The 19,657-nt window shown below is 47.2% G+C and overlaps 2 protein-coding genes across 2 annotated transcripts; both read right to left on the bottom strand.

Moving 5' to 3' along the window:
* Window positions 1-1,106: 1,106 nt before the first annotated feature.
* On the bottom strand, window positions 1,107-4,765 carry rhogd (ras homolog gene family, member Gd). Its single transcript, XM_060062877.1, has 2 exons — window positions 4,655-4,765; window positions 1,107-4,103 (listed from the first exon to the last, which is right to left on the bottom strand). Exon 2 carries the CDS (start codon window positions 4,071-4,073, stop codon window positions 3,498-3,500), a length of 576 nt encoding a protein of 191 aa, XP_059918860.1. The 5' UTR covers window positions 4,074-4,103; window positions 4,655-4,765; the 3' UTR covers window positions 1,107-3,497.
* Window positions 4,766-6,165: 1,400 nt separating this feature from the next.
* On the bottom strand, window positions 6,166-16,546 carry fhdc2 (FH2 domain containing 2). The gene is made up of 12 exons (XM_060062876.1): window positions 16,319-16,546; window positions 14,510-15,237; window positions 14,292-14,353; window positions 12,140-12,242; window positions 11,757-11,842; window positions 11,286-11,386; window positions 10,898-10,968; window positions 10,584-10,691; window positions 10,115-10,185; window positions 9,545-9,662; window positions 9,128-9,292; window positions 6,166-9,005 (listed from the first exon to the last, which is right to left on the bottom strand). The coding sequence occupies exons 2-12, from the start codon at window positions 15,053-15,055 to the stop codon at window positions 7,026-7,028; spliced, it is 3,411 nt and encodes a 1,136-aa protein (XP_059918859.1). The 5' UTR covers window positions 15,056-15,237; window positions 16,319-16,546; the 3' UTR covers window positions 6,166-7,025.
* Window positions 16,547-19,657: the final 3,111 nt, after the last annotated feature.

Genomic DNA, 19,657 nt, shown 5'->3' with positions numbered 1-19,657 from the left:
TCTATCTCTGTCGTCCTCATCGTTTACTGCGCGCTCTTACTGAGATGAAAGAGATCATCTCCATTGGAAACACATTGCATGATAATCGAGATGATCAATCTCTCCTTTTAAGATTGCACACACACACACACACACACACTATTGCACGTGAGCGGCACACACACACACACCCAGAAGTAACTGCGACATGTATCGTGGTAGAGTTCAGATTTACACTTACACCATCAATGAATCTTCACTTTGCTACTCTTCCCCATGAAACATCTTGTGCAACGATAGAAGTACTTCTTGGCACCATTTCCATGCACATCAGAGTAGCACAGAGAAAGGCAGACTCATCCAGCCAAAGCATGTTGTTTTGACATCTAAAAATGTACGACCTTAACGACCACATTGCACACATCGTAAGCCCCATAAGTAGACACACATAACGATCCTCTCTGATCCCTCTCGAGCTCCTATGGGAATCCCCAGTGGTCCCACTTCTGACAAACACACTTAAGGGCCAGCCAAGCCTCTCAGACCACCCATGTTAAATGATAACTCTGGGACAATGAGATAAACAACGTATATTCCCTTCATTTAGGCTTCATTAAACCACACATTGATTATAGGACACGATTAGGTGCTCATCTCATCGGTCTAGAGGAAATGGCCTTTTGGGTGTTTGCTGCAGCACTGTGCTATTGAGTTTTTGAAGAAGTTCAGCACATCAGTCATGTTCCAGAATGACCTCCCACAAAGGTTGCAGGGATTTTTCAGAGTTATCAGCATAATGGGTTAGCATGCAGCCAAAGCCAATTTAACAGATAAGGGATGTCTTTTAAATTGAATGATAGCCTGAACGTGGAATGGTCACAGACCATTACCTCAGAATGTATGGCGGAAGAAAACTGCAGAATATTCCCCCTGCTAGATAATGTTGAGTTGGAAAAGAGTTCTGTGCCCATCTAGTGGTGATACATGGAAGTGCATACTTACATTCAACTTCGCACCATATCCAAATGACAAACCTAGGTTTGGAATATTGTACCCATTGAGTGTGCCTAGTTCAAATGTGTTTGAAACTAGACAGACCTAGAAAAAACTCACTCTGGAAGAAATAGTGGGTTTAACTACCATTTTTATTTGGCATAATTTAAAATCATCTCACTGTTAGTTCATTTATACAAATATGCTTTAGTTATATATAAAACAATTACAAAAAGATTTCTACAAGATCAAGTTCCCAGTGTAAAAGTGTAGTACCACGCACACGGAAGCGTACAAACAGCTCCGGGCCAAAGAGAAAGAAAACCCCCACTAGGTGTGTGATCCACCACATCGTTGAGTGACAAACTGGGCCACGGCCCCAAATGCAGCCGTGCCGGTTGGACGCTTGAAATTATATTGACCCTTCTCTGCAGTCTACCCGTTATGGTGTACAATATAGACTAATTTCTCCACGGACAAACCCCCCTTCACTGCTGCTCAATGATACCATCCCCCCCAACTCGTCTTACGGCCTCCCAATGATACGGAGTACAGGGTACCAAGGCCACGGTGTCGACTTTCATATAAAAACTGGAAACCGATACAATAAAAAGGCTTACAGTTATTACCAATAAATGTGGGTAGCGACAAGCAACCGGTTATTTGATTCCTTTTTAAAAAGCATTTTCAAAAAAAGTATAGAATAGAATGACACTTGGTAGGGCAGGCCCTTTCCAATAAAAGCCGGCCTAACGTGTTGATAGTTGTCAGTTAAGGTACTGTGATGCTTCAAAGACTTGGCTTATCTCCACTCGTGTACATCCGACAGAGAGCTCGCTCTGAGCAGAAGGCTTTCCATTTCCCCTGAAGCCTCGACGACTTCGCACCCGTTGTCACACATTGAGGTGAGAGCGGTGGCTTTGGCGGCAGGAAATAAAACTCATCAACCCGTTCTTCTGACTTGGATCATGCTCTCATTTGCATATTGCTGTTGTGTCACTCTGTGCCGTGAGAGAAGAAAAAACGAAAATGAAAACAAATGGCCTAAAAAAATGGGGTCACAGAGAGAAACACTGCTAGTCTTTGGTTTGATAAGACACCTGATTAGATACAAAAGGCCCTGTATAGGTCATAGCCGAATGCCGGATGTAAGAAACGTCCACAAACAGCAAAGGCAATTATGACAATGCTTTCTCTGAGATCAAAAATATGTTTATCCGACTACACCGGCTTTCGCCTGGCACAAGCTGGTTGAGGCCAATGTTGGCAATACAAGCAATATAAAAATAAACATACATGGGGTTATTTAAAAAAATACAGATTTTCGAAATATGCAAGGCAATAATCCAACTGCCACTGGAAAATGGGTCAGTTCCATCGAGTGTTAATTACAAAACACAAGCATTCTTCACTCAATACAAAGGTATGTTATAACGATTTGTAACTTTGGCTGTGACCGTAGTGGGGTGGGCATTTAATCGATATAGATCAGAGGCGTTTCCATATAATTTGCCAAAACAGTCACTTCACCCAATCCTGAACAAGGGAGTGGTTTTAATAGCCCTTCAAAAAGGGCAAAAAAAAAAAAGTAGAAAAAAAAAAAAGACAAATCTGACCGGATTGGAAATTCCGGAAGTGTTTCTGTATGAAAATAAAGCAGAGAGAATTGAACTCCACTAGTGATTAATTTGTCAGACCTGCATGGCTTATACAGTGGCACAGGCAAACCGTTGGTTCTAGGGTTCTGCTTCACTCAGAAAGGTTATCTGGCTCTACCTCCATCTCTGGGTCAGCAGATGGTAGGGCTCGTCCTCAGAAAGCCCAGACACCCCACTGTCAGCACAGCACCAACCCCCAAGAGATTATGGATGAGGGGGGGCTTGCAATTTAAGAGGGGCACAAGGAAATCTGTTATGCAATCAACGGATTAAAATCAGTGGTTGTTAGATCAATCAATTCTTGTTTTTGTTTTTTTAATAACCACCAGAATCTAGGCGGTGAAAGGCTTAAGAGTTTGAGATGCACCAAATGGTTTGAGTATGAGGTAGACATTATCAACTCTACCAGGGAATATGAAGGCAGGTCTTGTTATTTTTTTTGTGCTTACCATTATGGCTCGAGACAAAATTCGACCAGTATGAGATTTTATAGGGCACAGCAATATTAAATCTAGATCAGCTGCAAAACCGGAATAAAAAGGTGTCAATAAGCATATCTAAAATACAAAACTCCACGGAAGAGAGGAGATCTACTCTGTAGCCCCAACAACCCCGTTCTGGCATAGTCCCTTTGGTGATGACGACGGCAATGGAATGAGATCCTCTGGGAGATGAACGAGGAAGAGGAGCAGCGCAAAAGGCTGCAAATCAAAAGTCTATGCTTGTTGAGGTGGGCCAGAGGAAGCCAGATGACCACCCACCCACCCCTCCCTCCCTCCGTCCGTCTTCCGCTTGCAACTGCAACTTTTTGTTCTCCCCGGCATCCAACGTTAACACACAGTACCAAGTCCGGGCGTCCGAGCACAATTACAACAACACGCACTTCTTGGTATTCTTTTTCGTGACGGGATACAACACGGCCCGCACGGCCTCGGCGAACACCTCCCGCACGCCCTCCTGAAGCAGCGCGGAGCACTCCATGTACTTGACGGCGCCGATCTGCTTGGCGAGTGCGTTGCCCTGGTGCTGCGTGGTGGGGGCCAGGCCCTGCTCCTTCAGCTTCTTCAGCGTCTCTGTGTCACCCCGCAGGTCTCTCTTGGTGCCCACCAGTAGGATGGGCACATTGGGGCAGTGGTGGGACACCTCCGGGTGCCACTTGTGCCGGACGTTGGCGTGGGAGGAGGGGCTGCCGATGGAGAAGCAGATGATGAAGACGTTGGTCTGCGGATAGGAGAGGGTGCGCAGGCGGTCGTACTCCTCCTGGCCGGCAGTGTCCCAGAGGTTAAGGCTGACCGTGCGCCCGTCCACACTCATCTGGGCACTGTAGTTATCGAACACGGTGGGGATGTACTCCTCCGGGAAGGCGTTGGTGGTATAAGAGATGAGCAGGCAGGTTTTACCGACCGCCCCGTCGCCCACAACCACGCACTTGATGGTCTGCATCCTACCTTAGGACCGCGGGGGCTGCAGCACCTGGGGACCGCAGGAGAGAGGAGAATGGATACGTTAGGTTACTCTTCAAGCGTCCTCAACGCGATAGATTAATTATGAGCTGTGCATCCCTCCCTGGTCACATTAACCTTGGATAACTCTCCCGAAATATGTCGCCGAGAGTAGTTTTTGTCTCGATTTAGCAGACAGGCTAATCCATGCTAACACAACGAACTATAGAGTTAGGGTTCAGCAGCCGGTTAGTTTACTGAATAACTCGATAATAGTAGAGGCTTATACGGGAAGGACGAAAACCCTCATGGAGAGCTTTTCACAGACACGATACAAGGCGTTCCCTTCATTTGCTGGCGATGATAAACATCTAGCTAAGGAACTAGCTAGCTTAGCTCGGTGGTTAACCAGCAAGCTAGGCTCGTTAGAAAACAAGTTTAACTTTGTTCAGGGGCGAAATGTAACATTGTCTCCTCGTTCGCTCAAGCCAGTCCAACAATCATTCCGTAAGATCAATCGTTAAAATCATGGACACTCAGTGTATATTGACGGTCTTTATCTTGAAGTGTTTAATAACTTACCGCCACTTAGCTTTCGAGCTCTTTCTGCCTCGAACAGTCAATCACAGCCGCATCCGGGGAGATGCCCATTACGTCACCTCTACGTGCGCCCAACCAGTTCATTTGGTATTTGTAGTTTTGAATAATAATAGGACTCCAACACTAGATGGGGGTGATTAGTTGTTTGTAATCATATTATCGTTGTAATGTCTCTATGAAACAACTACAGCGACCAGCAGTTGTTTTTTTTGTATATAAAAATGTGTATTATTAACTCTGTATGTATAAAAAAAAAATTATATGTATAAACTTTTATTGTTTAAAAGTTACCTATCTCGCGTCACCCTTGGACTCATTGACCACTTAATCGAATCAGAATCAGTTAAATAATATTTATTTAGTGCATAGATGTATATATTGATGAACTTTGTAATGGGTTCGTAATGTTTTCCCTTTTCTTATTTGATTCATTGTTCTTTTGTTTGTTCTCCCTGCAATATTCCACTTGGTGTCGCTGTTAGCATGCGCACATTCGCATCAAAATTGGCCATCTTAATTTAATTTTTTTCTTCCCTTTTACTTCCCTTTTTACTAACCCAATACACTTGATCAATACACTTACTTCATTATTCACCCACATTCAATACATTTTGATTTACGATGCAAGAAAAATAGCAGCTTAGAGAATCATGGCTTTACAATAGTTTAGTTGGACCCTGGGTGGTTCCATTGATGATGTCACTTCTTCACTCTCCAGCAGGTTCAGAGGCCAATGCTGACCGACAAGCGGACACTCATGAGGACAAAGACGCACTCGTTTATTGCCTTTTCTCAAGGGCCTCACTGGCGTCACTTAGGCCTATAAAAAGAGATTTCCCACCGGGACCCGACACCCACATCCCCTTGCGCCCCACCATTCTGAGAGTACATTCCCCAGTAACATCTCCATGACAACTGTTAGGACCATGGGTGGGGGGTGACTTTGTCAAGAGACCCAGTGCAAGAAGTCAGCAGGATGAAAAGGGTGCTGGAGCAGCAGTCAGGGATGTTGGCGCAGGGCGTTCTCTCACCAAAGTTGGCGTTGGTCAATGCTTCATGTGGGAAAGACAAATACCTCCATATTCTTACCGTACTCACGTAGAGGGCTAATTCATTCATTCGTATACATACATAAACATACTCACACTATATATGCTCATGTAAAGTGCTTACAAACATATATATATACATATATATATATACATATACATATACATACACATACATACATACATATACATATATATATGCATACATACACATACACACACACACACACACACACACACACACACACACACACACACACACACACACACACACACACACACACACACACACACACACACACACACACACACACACACACACACACACACACACACACACACACACACACACTATAGACATACAAAAATATACATAAAAAAAAGATTTTTAATAAACAATTAAGTCACCTTCATCATGGGGGTCATCAATAATAACAAAAACTATCTTGATTACAGTCTTTATTTCATCGTTTTTTACTTTACACATGGGATTTCACTAGTTAATACCATACTATTAAATTAAGTCTGGAGATATTTTGATCAAATCAGAAAAATACATTAATCTTTTCTACATGGCCTCCTTTAACATTTGTAAAGTGCTTAAGAGTGATGATGAGGAGTGTGTCCATGTCTTTGAAGTTCAATATGCACCTGATTGGACCAAAATGAGCCAATCGAGAGCCTCTAGATATCTGGGTAATAATAGTCTGATGCTTTCAAGCAATAATACCATGCATTCAAATGGTAAACCATGGAAGGAATCAATGCACAGATTACATACATTTATTTGATTAATTTACACCCTTGAGACTTGAAATAGCTAGATTTTAATTACACTCGGTTTGAAACCAAAGTTCACGTAAGGCAACTTGAAGGAACTTCAACTCTATAGGGAAGATATGGCAGTGGGTTTGGATGAGATGTCCTAATGCCAGCACTGGACAGTATTGGATATGTATAGAGGTAGAATTTAAAGACAAGAGAATTTTCTTAAAAAATAACATTGACAGAACAAAAGTGTGTAACAGAAATAGTGGTTGAAACAGTGATCTTCAGATCTAATCTGATTGTCTTACATGACCTATACTTACAATCAAGCATGATTTCCTTATGAAAGTTTACCCAACACTACTTCAGCCTCAAGTTGTTGCAATGGGAGAAAAGCAAGTTGTACCATAGTTTCTCTTTTTTTTTTCTATAGTGAGCCCTATCTACCGGTGGAGCAGGACATCATGAACTACAAAAGTACAAAGAAACATAGAACCAGTGACCCGGGTCATCCATTACCATCATTACTCATCCTTTCACTTCCATAGTCGCTGAGGTGTCGAGGAACGAGCCACTTTGGGACCGGGGATGCGTGTGGCGGCTGGGACTTTGCCGTCTGAAACAGGCGACACATCTGTGCCCGTGTCCTTCGCGGCCTTGTTCCTGGCCGCCGATATAACAGCAGTGCGGAGGGTCTTGGCCGTGGCGGAGGAGGTGGGGCTATGGACTGCGCGATGCTGGGAACGCCCTTGAGACTCAGAGTTTGGGGCCAGCCGTTTAGACACCCGGAGAGGGGTGCCTCTAACGAAGGCTGTGCTGTTGTTGTTGTTGTTGTTGTTGTTGTTGTTATTGTTGTTGTTGGTGGTACCGGCCTTCTCCGGTAAAGACCTGCCTGAAGTCCTACGGGTCAGGAGAGATTTAGCCTGCGGATCGGTTCTGTGCTGTACCCGTTCCCTCGCGCTGTGGCTTCGTCTTACATCCGTTTGAGCAGCGGAGGAGCGAGCGATAGGCGACGCGCCCGTGGACAAGCTTAGAGGATTAGCCAGGCGCGTCGGCCGAGTTGAGGCCGTTTGATCGGCGGGAGATGCAACCCGACCGGAGGGCTCTGTTTTAGAGTGCACCCTGGGAATCCCACTGCCGTTGGCAGGCGTTGCACTGCGCGACACAAGCCCCCTTTTGGCACCCACGCCACTACGAACGGGGGTCTTTGTCGCTTGTGCCTCCCCTTTAGTAGTCGGAGACCCCGGGGCGTTCAGCTCTTGTAGATCCTCTCTCTCCTTCCGCCACTTGGAGCACGGGCTGGGTGTGGGCCGCGGGAGAGGGGAGGTCGGAGAAGACAGAGTGTTGTAAGACCGCAAGCCTTTCACCAGTGTGTGGCACTCCAGTGTCTCGCCCACACACGGGTAAGGCCTCTCGACGTTGCTCGCAGAGCTGTGGGAGCCGGGGGGGTAATTGTGTGCCTCGGGTAGACCGGAGGATATCCAGTTCCCTTTCCCCGGTGTCGAGGCCGTTTCGGTCACCATCTGTTTAGTGAGCTCCATTCCAGGCGAAAACAGCATTTGTGACTGTAAGGCATCGTGATCGTGTGCAGAGGGTTGGGACCGGCTCTCGCTGAGGTGGTACGTCGAATGGCCAGGCTTTCTAGCACCAAGAGTTTGTATTCCAGTGATGTGAACAGAGTTCTGTGAGGATTCTGTGTCTGAAGAGTCTTTAGCCTTTGTTTTAGGGGGAGTAGGACAAGCAGAGTCAGTCACAGGCATGCCAAACCTATGTCTCGCAGTAGAAATCTGGCTTTTAACACTGCGGGGAGGGGTGGAAGTGGTTGCAGCAGCAGGAGAGTTTAAACACGAAGTGAACGCCGATACATTGGTCTCCGAGTCCATTAGTCCGTGCGAGATTTTACTCACTTTATTTGAACGTTCAGGCGCTGGTGACATTTTCTTCTCGTAGTGAAACTGTGAAACGTAGGAAATGCTGTCCGGATTTTGTTGTGTGACCTTGAACGCAACATCATGCGTCGATGGCTTTATCTTCTCAACATTTGAGCCCTGGAAAGTTTCCATGTTATGGTTTCCTGCTTGATAACAGCCAGACAGGGTTGGTCCCCCTCCAACAGTTTCCTGCGTGCTGTTTGACTCTGCGGAGCCGCCGAGCCCAGAGGGTGTCCGATGGCCAGACGCGCTGCCCTGCCGCTCACCTGTTGAAGTCGGGCTGGTCCCCAACTCTGGGAAGGCGTTGAAGGTGGGCGGGTTCAGGAGATGATTGGTGCTGGGTTGAAGGTGGTGGGAATACCTGCGGAGATCGGAGCTCCTCAAGCTCCGTCTGCTCCAGGAGTGGTTCAAACCCTTCTCGAGCATCCTCTCCAGGTCGTCCTGGCCGTCCCCACCCTGGGATTCCCGGGCCAGGCTGAGGCCCAGCTCCGGTCCCGAGCACACGGCGATTGAGCGACGCTTCTCAACCAGCTCGCGTTCCCTCTCCTGACGTTTCTGCTCCTTCACTTCTCGGTCTGCGTTCTCCTGGTAAACAAAGACAGTGGAGAAATAATCTGAAATTAGCCCAAAGTAAGGGTTCAATCAAAGTTTCACCAAGCACTGAAAAGGATAATGAAGAAGCCTTCATATGAAGCACGAGGTCTGACCTGGACTGCTCTTTGGAACCGTTGGCAGAATGAGCTGAAGACCTTACAGGCCTCCTCCAACTTGAATGTTCCTTCATCCTCGCAGAAGAACTCCACCAGGGCCTGACTCGACATCCTCATGCCCTCTAGCTCATCGTCAGCCTCCTTTAGGCGGTCATCAGCCATCTGGAAACAGAACAGAACAAAAATAATTCCATAATTTTTTCCCAATTGTTTTAACCATCTCTACCCTTTTCTTCAACTTTGGCTTTGATTTTTATCAAGATAACGTCAGTTTTCATTGTGTGTGTGTGTGTGTGTGTGTGTGTGTGTGTGTGTGTGTGTGTGTGTGTGTGTGTGTGTGTGTGTGTGTGTGTGTGTGTGTGTGTGTGTGTGTGTGTGTGTGTGTGTGTGTGTGTGTGTGTGTGTGTGTGTTACCTCTAGGAAGGGTTGTGTCTGCTCCGCAAGTTCCGGCTCCGTCTGTATGTTGACCTTGAGGGACACAACTCTGCTTTGCAACTTTGATAAGTCCTCGTAAACAGACTCCTCACATAACCTACGTTAAAAGGACATTCAACGTTAGATTATGCGTACAATCTTGGCATTGCTTAAATTGCATTGTTGGTAGACTGGGTCCCATTGTTTCAAAATACTTGCCGGTTTTATCCGGAACATACTTTCAATGTTTTAGCAAGTTGAGGTCATAGTGTTGCATTGGTAACAGGAGAACTTGTTCCAAACACAGAAACAATAGCCCCCAAACTCTATTATGTGGGTAATCGCTGCCGTCGTGACCCGCTTTTTACTCAGCGAGCTTACCATGTCCAAACACTTCCTACCCTTTCTATTCCTGTTACATAGATATGCAGTGTTTCCCTGTCATTTCTGGGGGGGATTGTGGTTACTAAATGGAGACTGAATGCTGCCCCCCCCACCCCCCATCCCCACTCACTCCCAGCCTTATCCCATCATCTTTGCTGAGAATTCATGTTTTAAGATTTCACTGACCTGGAGGCAGGGCCGACATGGCCTAGTTGGCTGGGAAACGACAGCAAGCCCTGGTCCTTTTTTACAGCTTCCTGTGGAGACAGAAACAAATGCTTATTCAGCCAGGTTTTAATAAAGAAGATTCCATTTTCAGCATTCTGCAGGCTATTGAAGGTCAGTATTGTTCCTTTTTCTAAACAAACATTATATTGGTTTATTTTTGTTGTGTTTAACAATATATATTTGTATAGCACACTCAACTCAGTTGCCCTTCAAACTTTAACTTATATGAAGCGATTTTGAATAAAAACCAACCAAACAATTCTAGTCCACGCCAATACCCCTTTCTAAAAAATTGATCCCATCTGTTTTAACAAGATTGAGAGTCTACCGCGGTGTTGGGATAGTTTTTCCTAGTACTTTCCTTCCATGCAGCATTAGCTGAGTAGCACACTCTGGCCTATTGATACAGCTTAACGCCTTGCCTCACCATGGCCACATAATGCAGCAGGTTCATGCCCGGCTTGTTGGCTCTGGTGTCGGCCAGTTTCAGTAGCGAAGAGATCCGAAAACCAGCAGCGTTCCCCGAGTATCCACCCTGAACGGTGAGAGCAGAAGGTCAGCCCTCAGCAACCACTTCATCATTTGTCATCTTTTAGGAAACAAGTTCAAACCGGCGCGCAGTCAAACAACTAGCCCGCTGCGGTCTTTGTGCACAGATGAAGGACTGTTTTTGTTCTTATGTTATAGTACACAGGGAGAGTAATGCAAAAGGAGCAGTGATCAAAGGACTCAAGCACTTACCGCATTCATATAGTTGCCCGCTTTCAGCACCAAGCGAAGGATGGCGTGTAGCTCGGGACAGCTCAATAGTTCTGCAGAGTGAAGAACAGAGAGCAGTCAGCATTATCCCTTCACTCTTCACGGTTATTATAAGTGTGAACTTTGAACCTTCTGCATAGTCATCCATAACACACACACACACACACACACGATAGAACACCTTTAAAAAACCGTCGCAATATGCAGGATTTAGGACTGATGAAGTACCGTTTAACTTAACCTCTTGCGGTCCCTACATTCCATGTGGTTCAGCTCAAACTTAAACCCAGGAGCGCATTGCAGAGTGAATGGCTTCGCTTCACACCTAGACCTAGCACAGAAAGGACCTCGCTCCTTGCTGTATGCTTACCCCTTGCCGCCTCCCTAAGACATCTGGCTGCCACACACAGAGAGGTCACCGCCGGATCAAACTCCTGCTGCAGGATGATGGCATCCAGACGCAGGCGGAAACTAGATGGGAGGCAGGAGATGGAGAGATGGATGTAAAGATATAGCAGGGAGAGAGGGAGAGTGAGAGAGAGAGGGAGGGAGCACGAGAGGAGGGGGGGCAAGTGGTGACAGAGGAAAGGGTTAGCACTGATCAATCATCCGCTTTACCATTATGAGTCAACACAAAGAGAGAGAACAACAGTGAGTCTTGCCTTAACTGCATGAGACAGAGACAGCGATAGAGACAGAGAGAGACACACACAGAGGCGGTCTGTGGTGACTAACTACCACTCACAACACAGAGAAAAAGGCAGCATGAAAAACATTGGGCGTGTTAGAAGCGATGACATCATTTAGGTCAGAGTTGAGGGGGGGGGGGGCGGGGTTATACCTGGGGAGTTCCACCAGCAGCAGCATGAAGAGGTCAGGCTCTCCCAGCCTGCTGCGCTCCCCCTTGAATTGCCTCAGACGGTTCTCCTGCGAAACAGACAAACAGTCCTTTAAAAGAAGCATGGTGAGAGAGAGAGAGAGGGGGGAGGGGGGGCTGCCGGGCGGGGTGTACGGTGGTACTACTAAAGGCCGGCATGTTTCACGATCACTTTCAATATCTGTCAACCCCCGGGCCCGTGTCAGGTAACGCTCTCCATCAGATGGCGTGGGGTGTTATGGCAGACCCCTGATCAGGCTAACCAGAGCCAGATGAGGGGGGTGGGGAGATGAGGACACTGGGAAGGAAGGAAGTCATCACTGCCTCAGCCCATTCCCCCTTTTTACCTCTTCGTTGTCCGGTAGAAGTTTGCAGAACTCTGCCAGCTTCTCAGCTCCGTAGTGCTCGCCCGCACCCAAACGGATGTCCTCCACTATCTCCTTCGCCGGCCTGAGCGGAAGAGGGAAGAGAAGGGATAACACCCCCACAACACAATCTTTATGATGACATCACCGTGGACACATGGCCACAATGAGTCAACTCAAAGAAAAAGGAAACATTGGGCCAAATGATAAAAAAATGGCATTCGAGGAACAGAGGGGATAAGCTTCAATAGGGGTTTTGTGAGAGGGTGGCTCGGAGGCCAAAGTGAAAAACTGTGACCCGGATCAAAAGCAACGTGTAATGAGGTGGGAGACATTGGCTTTTGGCGCCGCTTTGATCACACACCAGGGCTTATCCCCCCCCCCCTGCTTATCGGACTGAGATTGTCAGGCGGCCGAGGTGCGACGCCACACTGGCGACGCGCTGTGGCGTACGCACTGAACAAATATCACTGGCACGCACATTATGCAAAGTCTGGAGACCTAGATGTCAAGGTGTCAATCTGGAGAGTGAAAAACCTGCCCCTGACCTCTGCTTTATTTCCTTTCTGCGACACACCCCCCCCCCCCCCCCTCCCCCCCCCCCCCCCTCCCCTTCCCCATTCCCGCTTCCCCTACTTCTCCAACTCAAACTACCACAACATGGTTGCTGTTATTCTCCACCCTTCCACGCTCCCCCCTCTGCCACACATCATCTATTTCTTTACAGACGCATCCCGGAACTTATGTATGTGATACTCCTCAACAGCATTTTTTGTTCTCCCTTTCACTCACAGCGTATTATTCAGGACTCTGAGCCAAATGGAAGAGCTAACAAACCTCAACAGACAGCACTGAAAAAAGATAATGTGTCCTTTTGATTACGACAGACACTTGAAAAGGCTTTAATGAAGGGACTTTGAGTTCTAGGAGTTGGGTTTTGTTAGGGCCGCTGCCTGTCGGTTTATGCAAAGAAAAAATAGTGGATGTACAAACAATTCATATCATAACTACGCCCATATTTCGAAAGCAGACATCTGGACTGCTGTGACCATATGTTTAACGAAAGACAAAAAGTGTTTTTGTTAAGAAAAAAGGGCCTTTTTTGGTTGTTCACATAACAGGTTTCCGCACAAGTCTTGACAGTTCCATTTGAGCCGCTCTGTCTCCAATTAAAATACACTCGGACTGCTGAACCACCGTGTAAGTGGAGACATGAAAACAAGTACAGCAGCCTCTATCTTCCTGCTCTTAACGACTACGAATTTGGGTTATTTTTGTTCAATTGAATAATGTTTCCTTTAATAAACTAAAGAAATAAGAGGAACACAAGCGCCATACATTATAGAGAATACAAAGCAGGAAACAAAGTATTTGTTTCATCTGTCTTCCACATTAGTGTGCTAGCTACTAGATGCTACTAGTAAAACTAAAACAAACAAACCAATTCTTAAATTGACTGAAAGACTTTATACCAAATAGAAGCCCAGAGAATGTTTAAAACATGCCTGACTAAATACCAAATGTGGAACATAAAATGCATTGTTAGAAAGAGATAGAATGCTATTTTGGCTAGGCTAAATAGGGGTCGAGGGGGGAGCGGGGGGGGGGGGGGTCTCTTACATTGCAACAGGGGGTCTCCAAACGTGTATCGGCAGGTGTTAACTTTGACCCCCGGGATGGATGACTACCTCCTGACTAGCCCATCACCCGCCATCATTCTAGGAATACACAACACAGCTGCCATCTTCGACACACTCCCCCCCCCCCACCCACCCACCCACAATCAACGAGCCACTGTGCCAGTACTGCTTCACTCCCCAATACTCAAAGCCAGCAACACCTTCTTGACAGAAAACCACTTCCTGCCAGTCATTCTCAAGTGTGAAGGGCCGTTCCCCTGGGCAGGCTTCTTCACACCACCGTTTCCTGCTCTCCGGCTAATGGCACGTTTGATGGATGGGGTCTGACCCCACCAATGCGAGGGGGGTGTGGGTTTGGGTGGGGGCTGGGAGGACTGAAGGCACCACATGGGGCCCCCAGTTACAGTTACTGAGCACCGAATACCTGGGGTCATCATTCACAAGTGTCACAGAGGACAAACGAAATACAGAACCGTTTTGGGAAAACATCTTACATCTTAAACTGTCGCAGGAAGATCCCAACATTCATGCTCCTCTTCGGGTCCAGTAAGGAGATCTGTAGTGTGAATAAATAAATGAAAGAATGCTGTGAATGATTGTGTCAGGTGCCGCTGACCGTTGACCGTCTGTGTGTTATTTTTTGACATCACCCTCTTAAAATAATACAATCATGCATTTCACAGCCAGAGAATCCAACCACCCGTCCTCTGACCTGCTCTGCAGCGATATCCTGGGGCGACCGGGACCTCAGCATCAGCAGGGACGAGCGGCTCCCTTTCCTGCAGGCCGAGGCCCGGTCCTGGGCCTTGCTGTCCTTCTGGCCGAACAGCTCGTCCAGGGAGTGGAGGTCGATGGGGAACTCGTCCTCCTCGGCCGCCGCGCCGCTCCACACGCTCTTGCGTCCCTCCACCTTCTCCTTGGGGATCCGCTCCCAGTTGAGCTTCCTCAGCCTGCTCCTCCGGACGCTGTCCATGCAGCCCAGCACCGAGGAGGAAGAGGAGGAGGAGGAGTCGGGTGGGGGAGGAGGTGGCGGTAGAGGAGGAGGAGGCGGAGGTGGCGGAGGTGGTGGCGGCGGTGGTGGTGGTGCTGAGGCTGGAGGCGTGATGGGAGGCTGTGGTGCCTGGGCCGGCTGAGGCAGCGTATCCATGGCTGTCACTTCCTTGGTAACGAGGGGGGCGGCGACGGGCGGGATAGTGGTCGGCTTTCCATGTGAGGCGAGGCAGGACGCCCTGGCATCGATGGACGGGCCAATGAGCATTTGGGGCTTCCGGAGGGAGGAGGTGGGGGGGGGGCCTTTGCTGAACGTGTGGCACGGACTCTAGGGTCTCTCCGCAAAACAAAAGTCAAACTCCTCCTCTTTTGGCCGCCGTCGCCGGATTAATGTAGCGTGTCCGCGGAACTATCCAGAATCCAGTTCAAAGGTCCATCCACCGTTGTTGCCTAGAAAGTGACGTAGAGCAAAACTCTTATCGCTGGATGACATGACAAACCACAAGCAGATATTGGTGTGTTGAGATGGAAGGTTTGAGGACTTTGAAACAGACATCATAACCCATCACTAACATATTTTTATCAGATGAGACCATTCCAGGGATTCTTCTTGAGCCACAAATCTCTCTCGTCCTTTTATTAGTATAACAGCCCTTTGCTTAGCCACATGACAACATATCCCCAGGTTCAACTGGCGGGGGGAAGTTCAAGGAGTCTTTGGGAAAGTACTGGTAGTTTACTTTGTAGTTTCTATACTGCTTGTTCCAGCCTGTTTTATTTCGGCCCAACTTATGCACAGACACCTCCACCACACGCTGCCTGTCCCTCTCCCTTCTAATTAGAGCCTTCACTGAAGACATCTTAAGACAATGCTTGAGGGAGGGTAGCCTGGGTACAGGTGATCACAAGGCTGACTGTCTTGATAAATTATTTCTCTGATTTAAGATTTGGGTTAAATTAGTCGTTGCAAAGAACGGAGGAGATGACTCCTGAGAAGACACCCAAGGTTTATCCTAGATGTTATCATGGTATGGCTTTGTTGTTTACAATCTCAATAATGCGTTGAAACATGTTGTTATTCCACCGAGTACCACAGGGGCGCGCTACTAAATATTAATCAAATTAATTATCCGCCGTTTAATACGACCATTAAATAAATGTCTGGATAGGAGGGATGGATCGCATTAACTGTTGTCAAGTTTTGGCTTATGAAACTCTGCATACGGTATTGTCCTAACTATTTGTAATTAAAGTAGCCTAATAGTTCCGACTGGCGAACAGAAAACATATCAGAGTTCAATACCAACATTTGATTTATTTGGTTTGGGTTTAACGTCTGACAAACACATTGCCTACATTTCTTAAAACGATCAACTTTTTGGATACTCTTAAATAACGAACAATATGAAACGTTTTTTACGTGAAATGTTTTCAACAAAGCCAATTTTCCAACTCGCCCTGCCGAGATAACTCCAGTAAAATCAGCCATTTCCAGTAGAATCAATACATCATGCCAATTTAGTCTACTTACTGTGAACTCTGAAGTTTTTGAATATGTCTCTCTCGCTGTGTTTTGGTTTGATATCCACGACCACGTATGAAAGACAAATGAATGCTGATCTTTTTGCAATAAATATATGATCATTCTAATGGCTTTCATTCATCTCTGTTATCACCTCGACCACTAACGCTCCGCTGGTTGAGAGTCCTGTCTTTTTTTCAACTTGCGCTGAAACTTTCCCAAAGACCGAGACCGGCGCGCACGCGCACCAAACGCGCCGCGCTGCTATGTTGTATCCTCCCAGTTTTCCCAGGGGTGGAATTAAAGGATTTTCATGTGTGAGTTTACACGAGGATGATGCGCTTTTACAGGCTTGTGGTGCATTTCTGCTTGCAATGTTATGATTCACTGGTATTCTTACAAATGTTTATGTGTTCTTAAATGAAACTACAATGTTCCGACATGTAAGTGTGTGAATTTAGTCGAATTCGAACTCTGAATGTTTACAAAACACAAATAAATAACACCAGTTATTTATTTATTTTTTCCAGTAATAGTTGCAAAAGAACAATCTGGATTTGTGAAACTGTATTAGACCTGTATATCATCAGACAGGATTATATGAAAACGGTCCTGACTGATGTGCAGGGAGGCTGTGATGCCTCTTTCCAGACATGTCATCGGGGGTCTTTGTGGGGGGAATGTGAGCTGTTATTGCCGCAAAGGGGGCCTTGATCATGCTTTCAGAGACGCATACGATACAGAAACCCAGCGAGGGAGCAGATGGCTATCAGGCATGGGGGAAATTATGTCGGCACGTCTCCTCCCAGACGAAGATCCTCATGGACGTCGAGAGAGAGAGAGAGAGAGAGAGAGAGAGAGAGAGAGAGAAAGAGAGAGAGAGAGGGGGAGGGAGACAGAGAGAGAGAGAGAGAAGAGAGAGAGAGAGAGAGAGAGAGAGAGAGAGAGAGAGAGAGAGAGAGAGCGGAGGCCACCGGTGAAAGCAGAGACCCCAGAAGTCCCTCGAGGGTGATGAAATGACCCGGGAGGCTGTTGACGTGGCGATGGGAGAGAGGAGGGGTGCAGGGTCCATTACGCCGTGCTTTCATCCCCAAAAAGTGTGTGAGAGTGGGGACCTGGATCTCCCGTCCTGCCGTATACCAGTTCAACCACGGGAGACTGCAGCCGCCGCCCCCCTGCCTGTCAGCTCCCCCCAGTTCCTGCCGTTATCACAGAGTTACGACCCCGTTGTGATGTGGCCATTGTTGTCCGCCCCGGTATGTTATGATGTACTCCGGCCAGAATAAACTCACTCGCAGGAAACTTCACTTTCTAATCGCTGTCAGAGTACAGTGCCCTTATCAGAATGCAAGGAAATGCCACCGCTGCACCATACATGGCTGCGGCCCAGAGGGGCCAGACCAAACCCCGGTGGGAATTGCATGTATAGTTTGGACTCATGTAAACGCTGACAAAAGTGACCACCACCAATGAAGAGTGAGGAGTTAATTTACCGTTGTTGTGCTGTGACAGCTGAGCGTAGTGAGACAAGTGGTTGCCTCTCTGACGTGTTCGGCGGGCCCACTCCCTGCCGTTCCCCCTCTTTTGCATAACATTGGCCCTGTGTTCCATCGGGGGCCCATTCTCTGGGGGTGAATGAATGAGCACGTCAAGCTTGTTCATCTGTAAGATTCAAGTGTGGAGCCCTCTGAGTGTGTGTGTGTGTGTGTGTGTGTGTGTGTGTGTGTGTGTGTGTGTGTGTGTGTGTGTGTGTGTGTGTGTGTGTGTGTGCGTGTGTGTGTGTGTGTCTGTGTGTGTCTGTGTGTCTGTGCGCAAGAGCCGGAGCAAAGGCATCTCAATTGCAAATCACATTTTGTCGTTAACGAGGGGGTATTCAAGTGGGATGGCTCGGTTCGGTGTACACACACACACCTCCTGTGAAACCAGCCGTGTTGAAAGAGACAGGAGGCCTCCCCCTTTTTATTCTCCTCGCCTTGACGAGACGATTCCGGTGCGGGGTGAAAGTGATTTGCGTGGCTGTCCAAAGGAATGGGAAAGAAGAAAAAAGTGGTATCTATGTGCAGTCCATTGATATATATAAGGGGGAGAGTTCTCAGATGTGTTTAGCACCGCCCCTCCCCTTCCCTTCCTCATCGCCCCGCCTACCAACATCACTCACCCAATATTTTTTTTCTCAATGGACAAGTAAGAGGTAGCACATGAGGCTTGAGTGCTGTCCTCTCCGTGCCACGGGGACTTCAGCCCCTTTGTGGCAGAAGCATCCGTCCTCCGACTTAGCCCCTTCTCCCATCACTAATCTCCCTTTGAAGTACCAGAGGTTACGTAAAGGTGAAGGCTCTTAGCTCCAATCTGGCTTGAACTTGAGGGAAGGAAAAAAAAAACAAATCCAAAATCCGGTTGGTTCAAACATTGTATTAAACCTGCATGAAAAAAAAAAAAAAATAGTGCATGGGTAATGGCTTTTGCTGGTTTAATAGCCCGGTGTAGCCAGTCATCTCATCCCACCCACACACTTCATCTCACATCATTTGACCCTGTTGATGAGCTCATTTAGCACATTACTTCCAGGAGACCAAAATAAGCTCTGTGTAAGGAAATCAATACCGTAGAAGTTGTGATTATCTGCCCAGCGGCTCTATTTGTGTAGTCTGTAAACTGTACTGTTTGAGAAAGCACCGATATGACTTTACGTGGGCCCTGCACTGTTGTGGCCCCTGCTGTGTATGCTCTGCCTGGGGGCCCCACTGGGTTTGGCTGTTTCAATAGTGGAGCAAATAGATTAGTATCCCTGTGGGTCTCCTGGGGGGTATTATGCATCTACTAGTGTAAACAATACGCCCTGACAATACGCACATGCACCTCTATTTGATCCTGGGGTAAATAAGTCTGGGGAGGCCTTCCTAATCCAAGCCAGGTCCCTCCGATGTTGAGCTGCATTGCGACGGTCACGGGCAGGAAGGAGACAGAGAGACTCTCAGAGAAGGCTCTCTGGCTTTGGTTAGACGACCGGACTGATAAGCAGCAACAGCAGCGGCCATCTTGCATACAGAAGGCATGGATTCCTCCTTATTCTTCGTTCTTAGCATGCCTGTCTGTCTGTCTGTCTGTCCGTCTGCCTGTCTGTCTGTCCGTCTGTCTGTCTGTCTGCCTGTCTGTCTGTCTGTGGATTTGTCTGTCTGTGGATTTATCTTCCTGATTATCTATCTATCTATCTATCTATCTATCTATCTATCTATCTATCTATCTATCTATCTATCTATCTATCTATCTATCTATCTATCTATCTATCTATCTATCTATCTATCTATCTATCTATCTATCTATCTATCTATCTATTTTGTTTGTTTG

Source organism: Gadus macrocephalus, chromosome 10 (assembly GCF_031168955.1).
Source record: "Gadus macrocephalus chromosome 10, ASM3116895v1".
Classification (NCBI taxonomy): domain Eukaryota; kingdom Metazoa; phylum Chordata; class Actinopteri; order Gadiformes; family Gadidae; genus Gadus; species Gadus macrocephalus.
This window is presented reverse-complemented; position numbering and strand designations above follow the sequence as displayed.

What these genes read in the sequence shown, in the direction of transcription:
- rhogd (XM_060062877.1), bottom strand. Translation starts at nt 4,073, where the DNA reads ATGCAGACCATCAAGTGCGTGGTTGTGGGCGACGGGGCGGTCGGTAAA.
- fhdc2 (XM_060062876.1), bottom strand. Translation starts at nt 15,055, where the DNA reads ATGCTCATTGGCCCGTCCATCGATGCCAGGGCGTCCTGCCTCGCCTCA. An exon ending in TGCTGCATTATGTGGCCATG is followed by an intron (nt 10,186 to 10,583) that starts GTGAGGCAAGGC and finishes CTGTCTCCACAG; the next exon opens with GAAGCTGTAAAAAAGGACCA. An exon ending in AGACACAACCCTTCCTAGAG is followed by an intron (nt 9,293 to 9,544) that starts GTAACACACACA and finishes TTCTGTTTCCAG; the next exon opens with ATGGCTGATGACCGCCTAAA.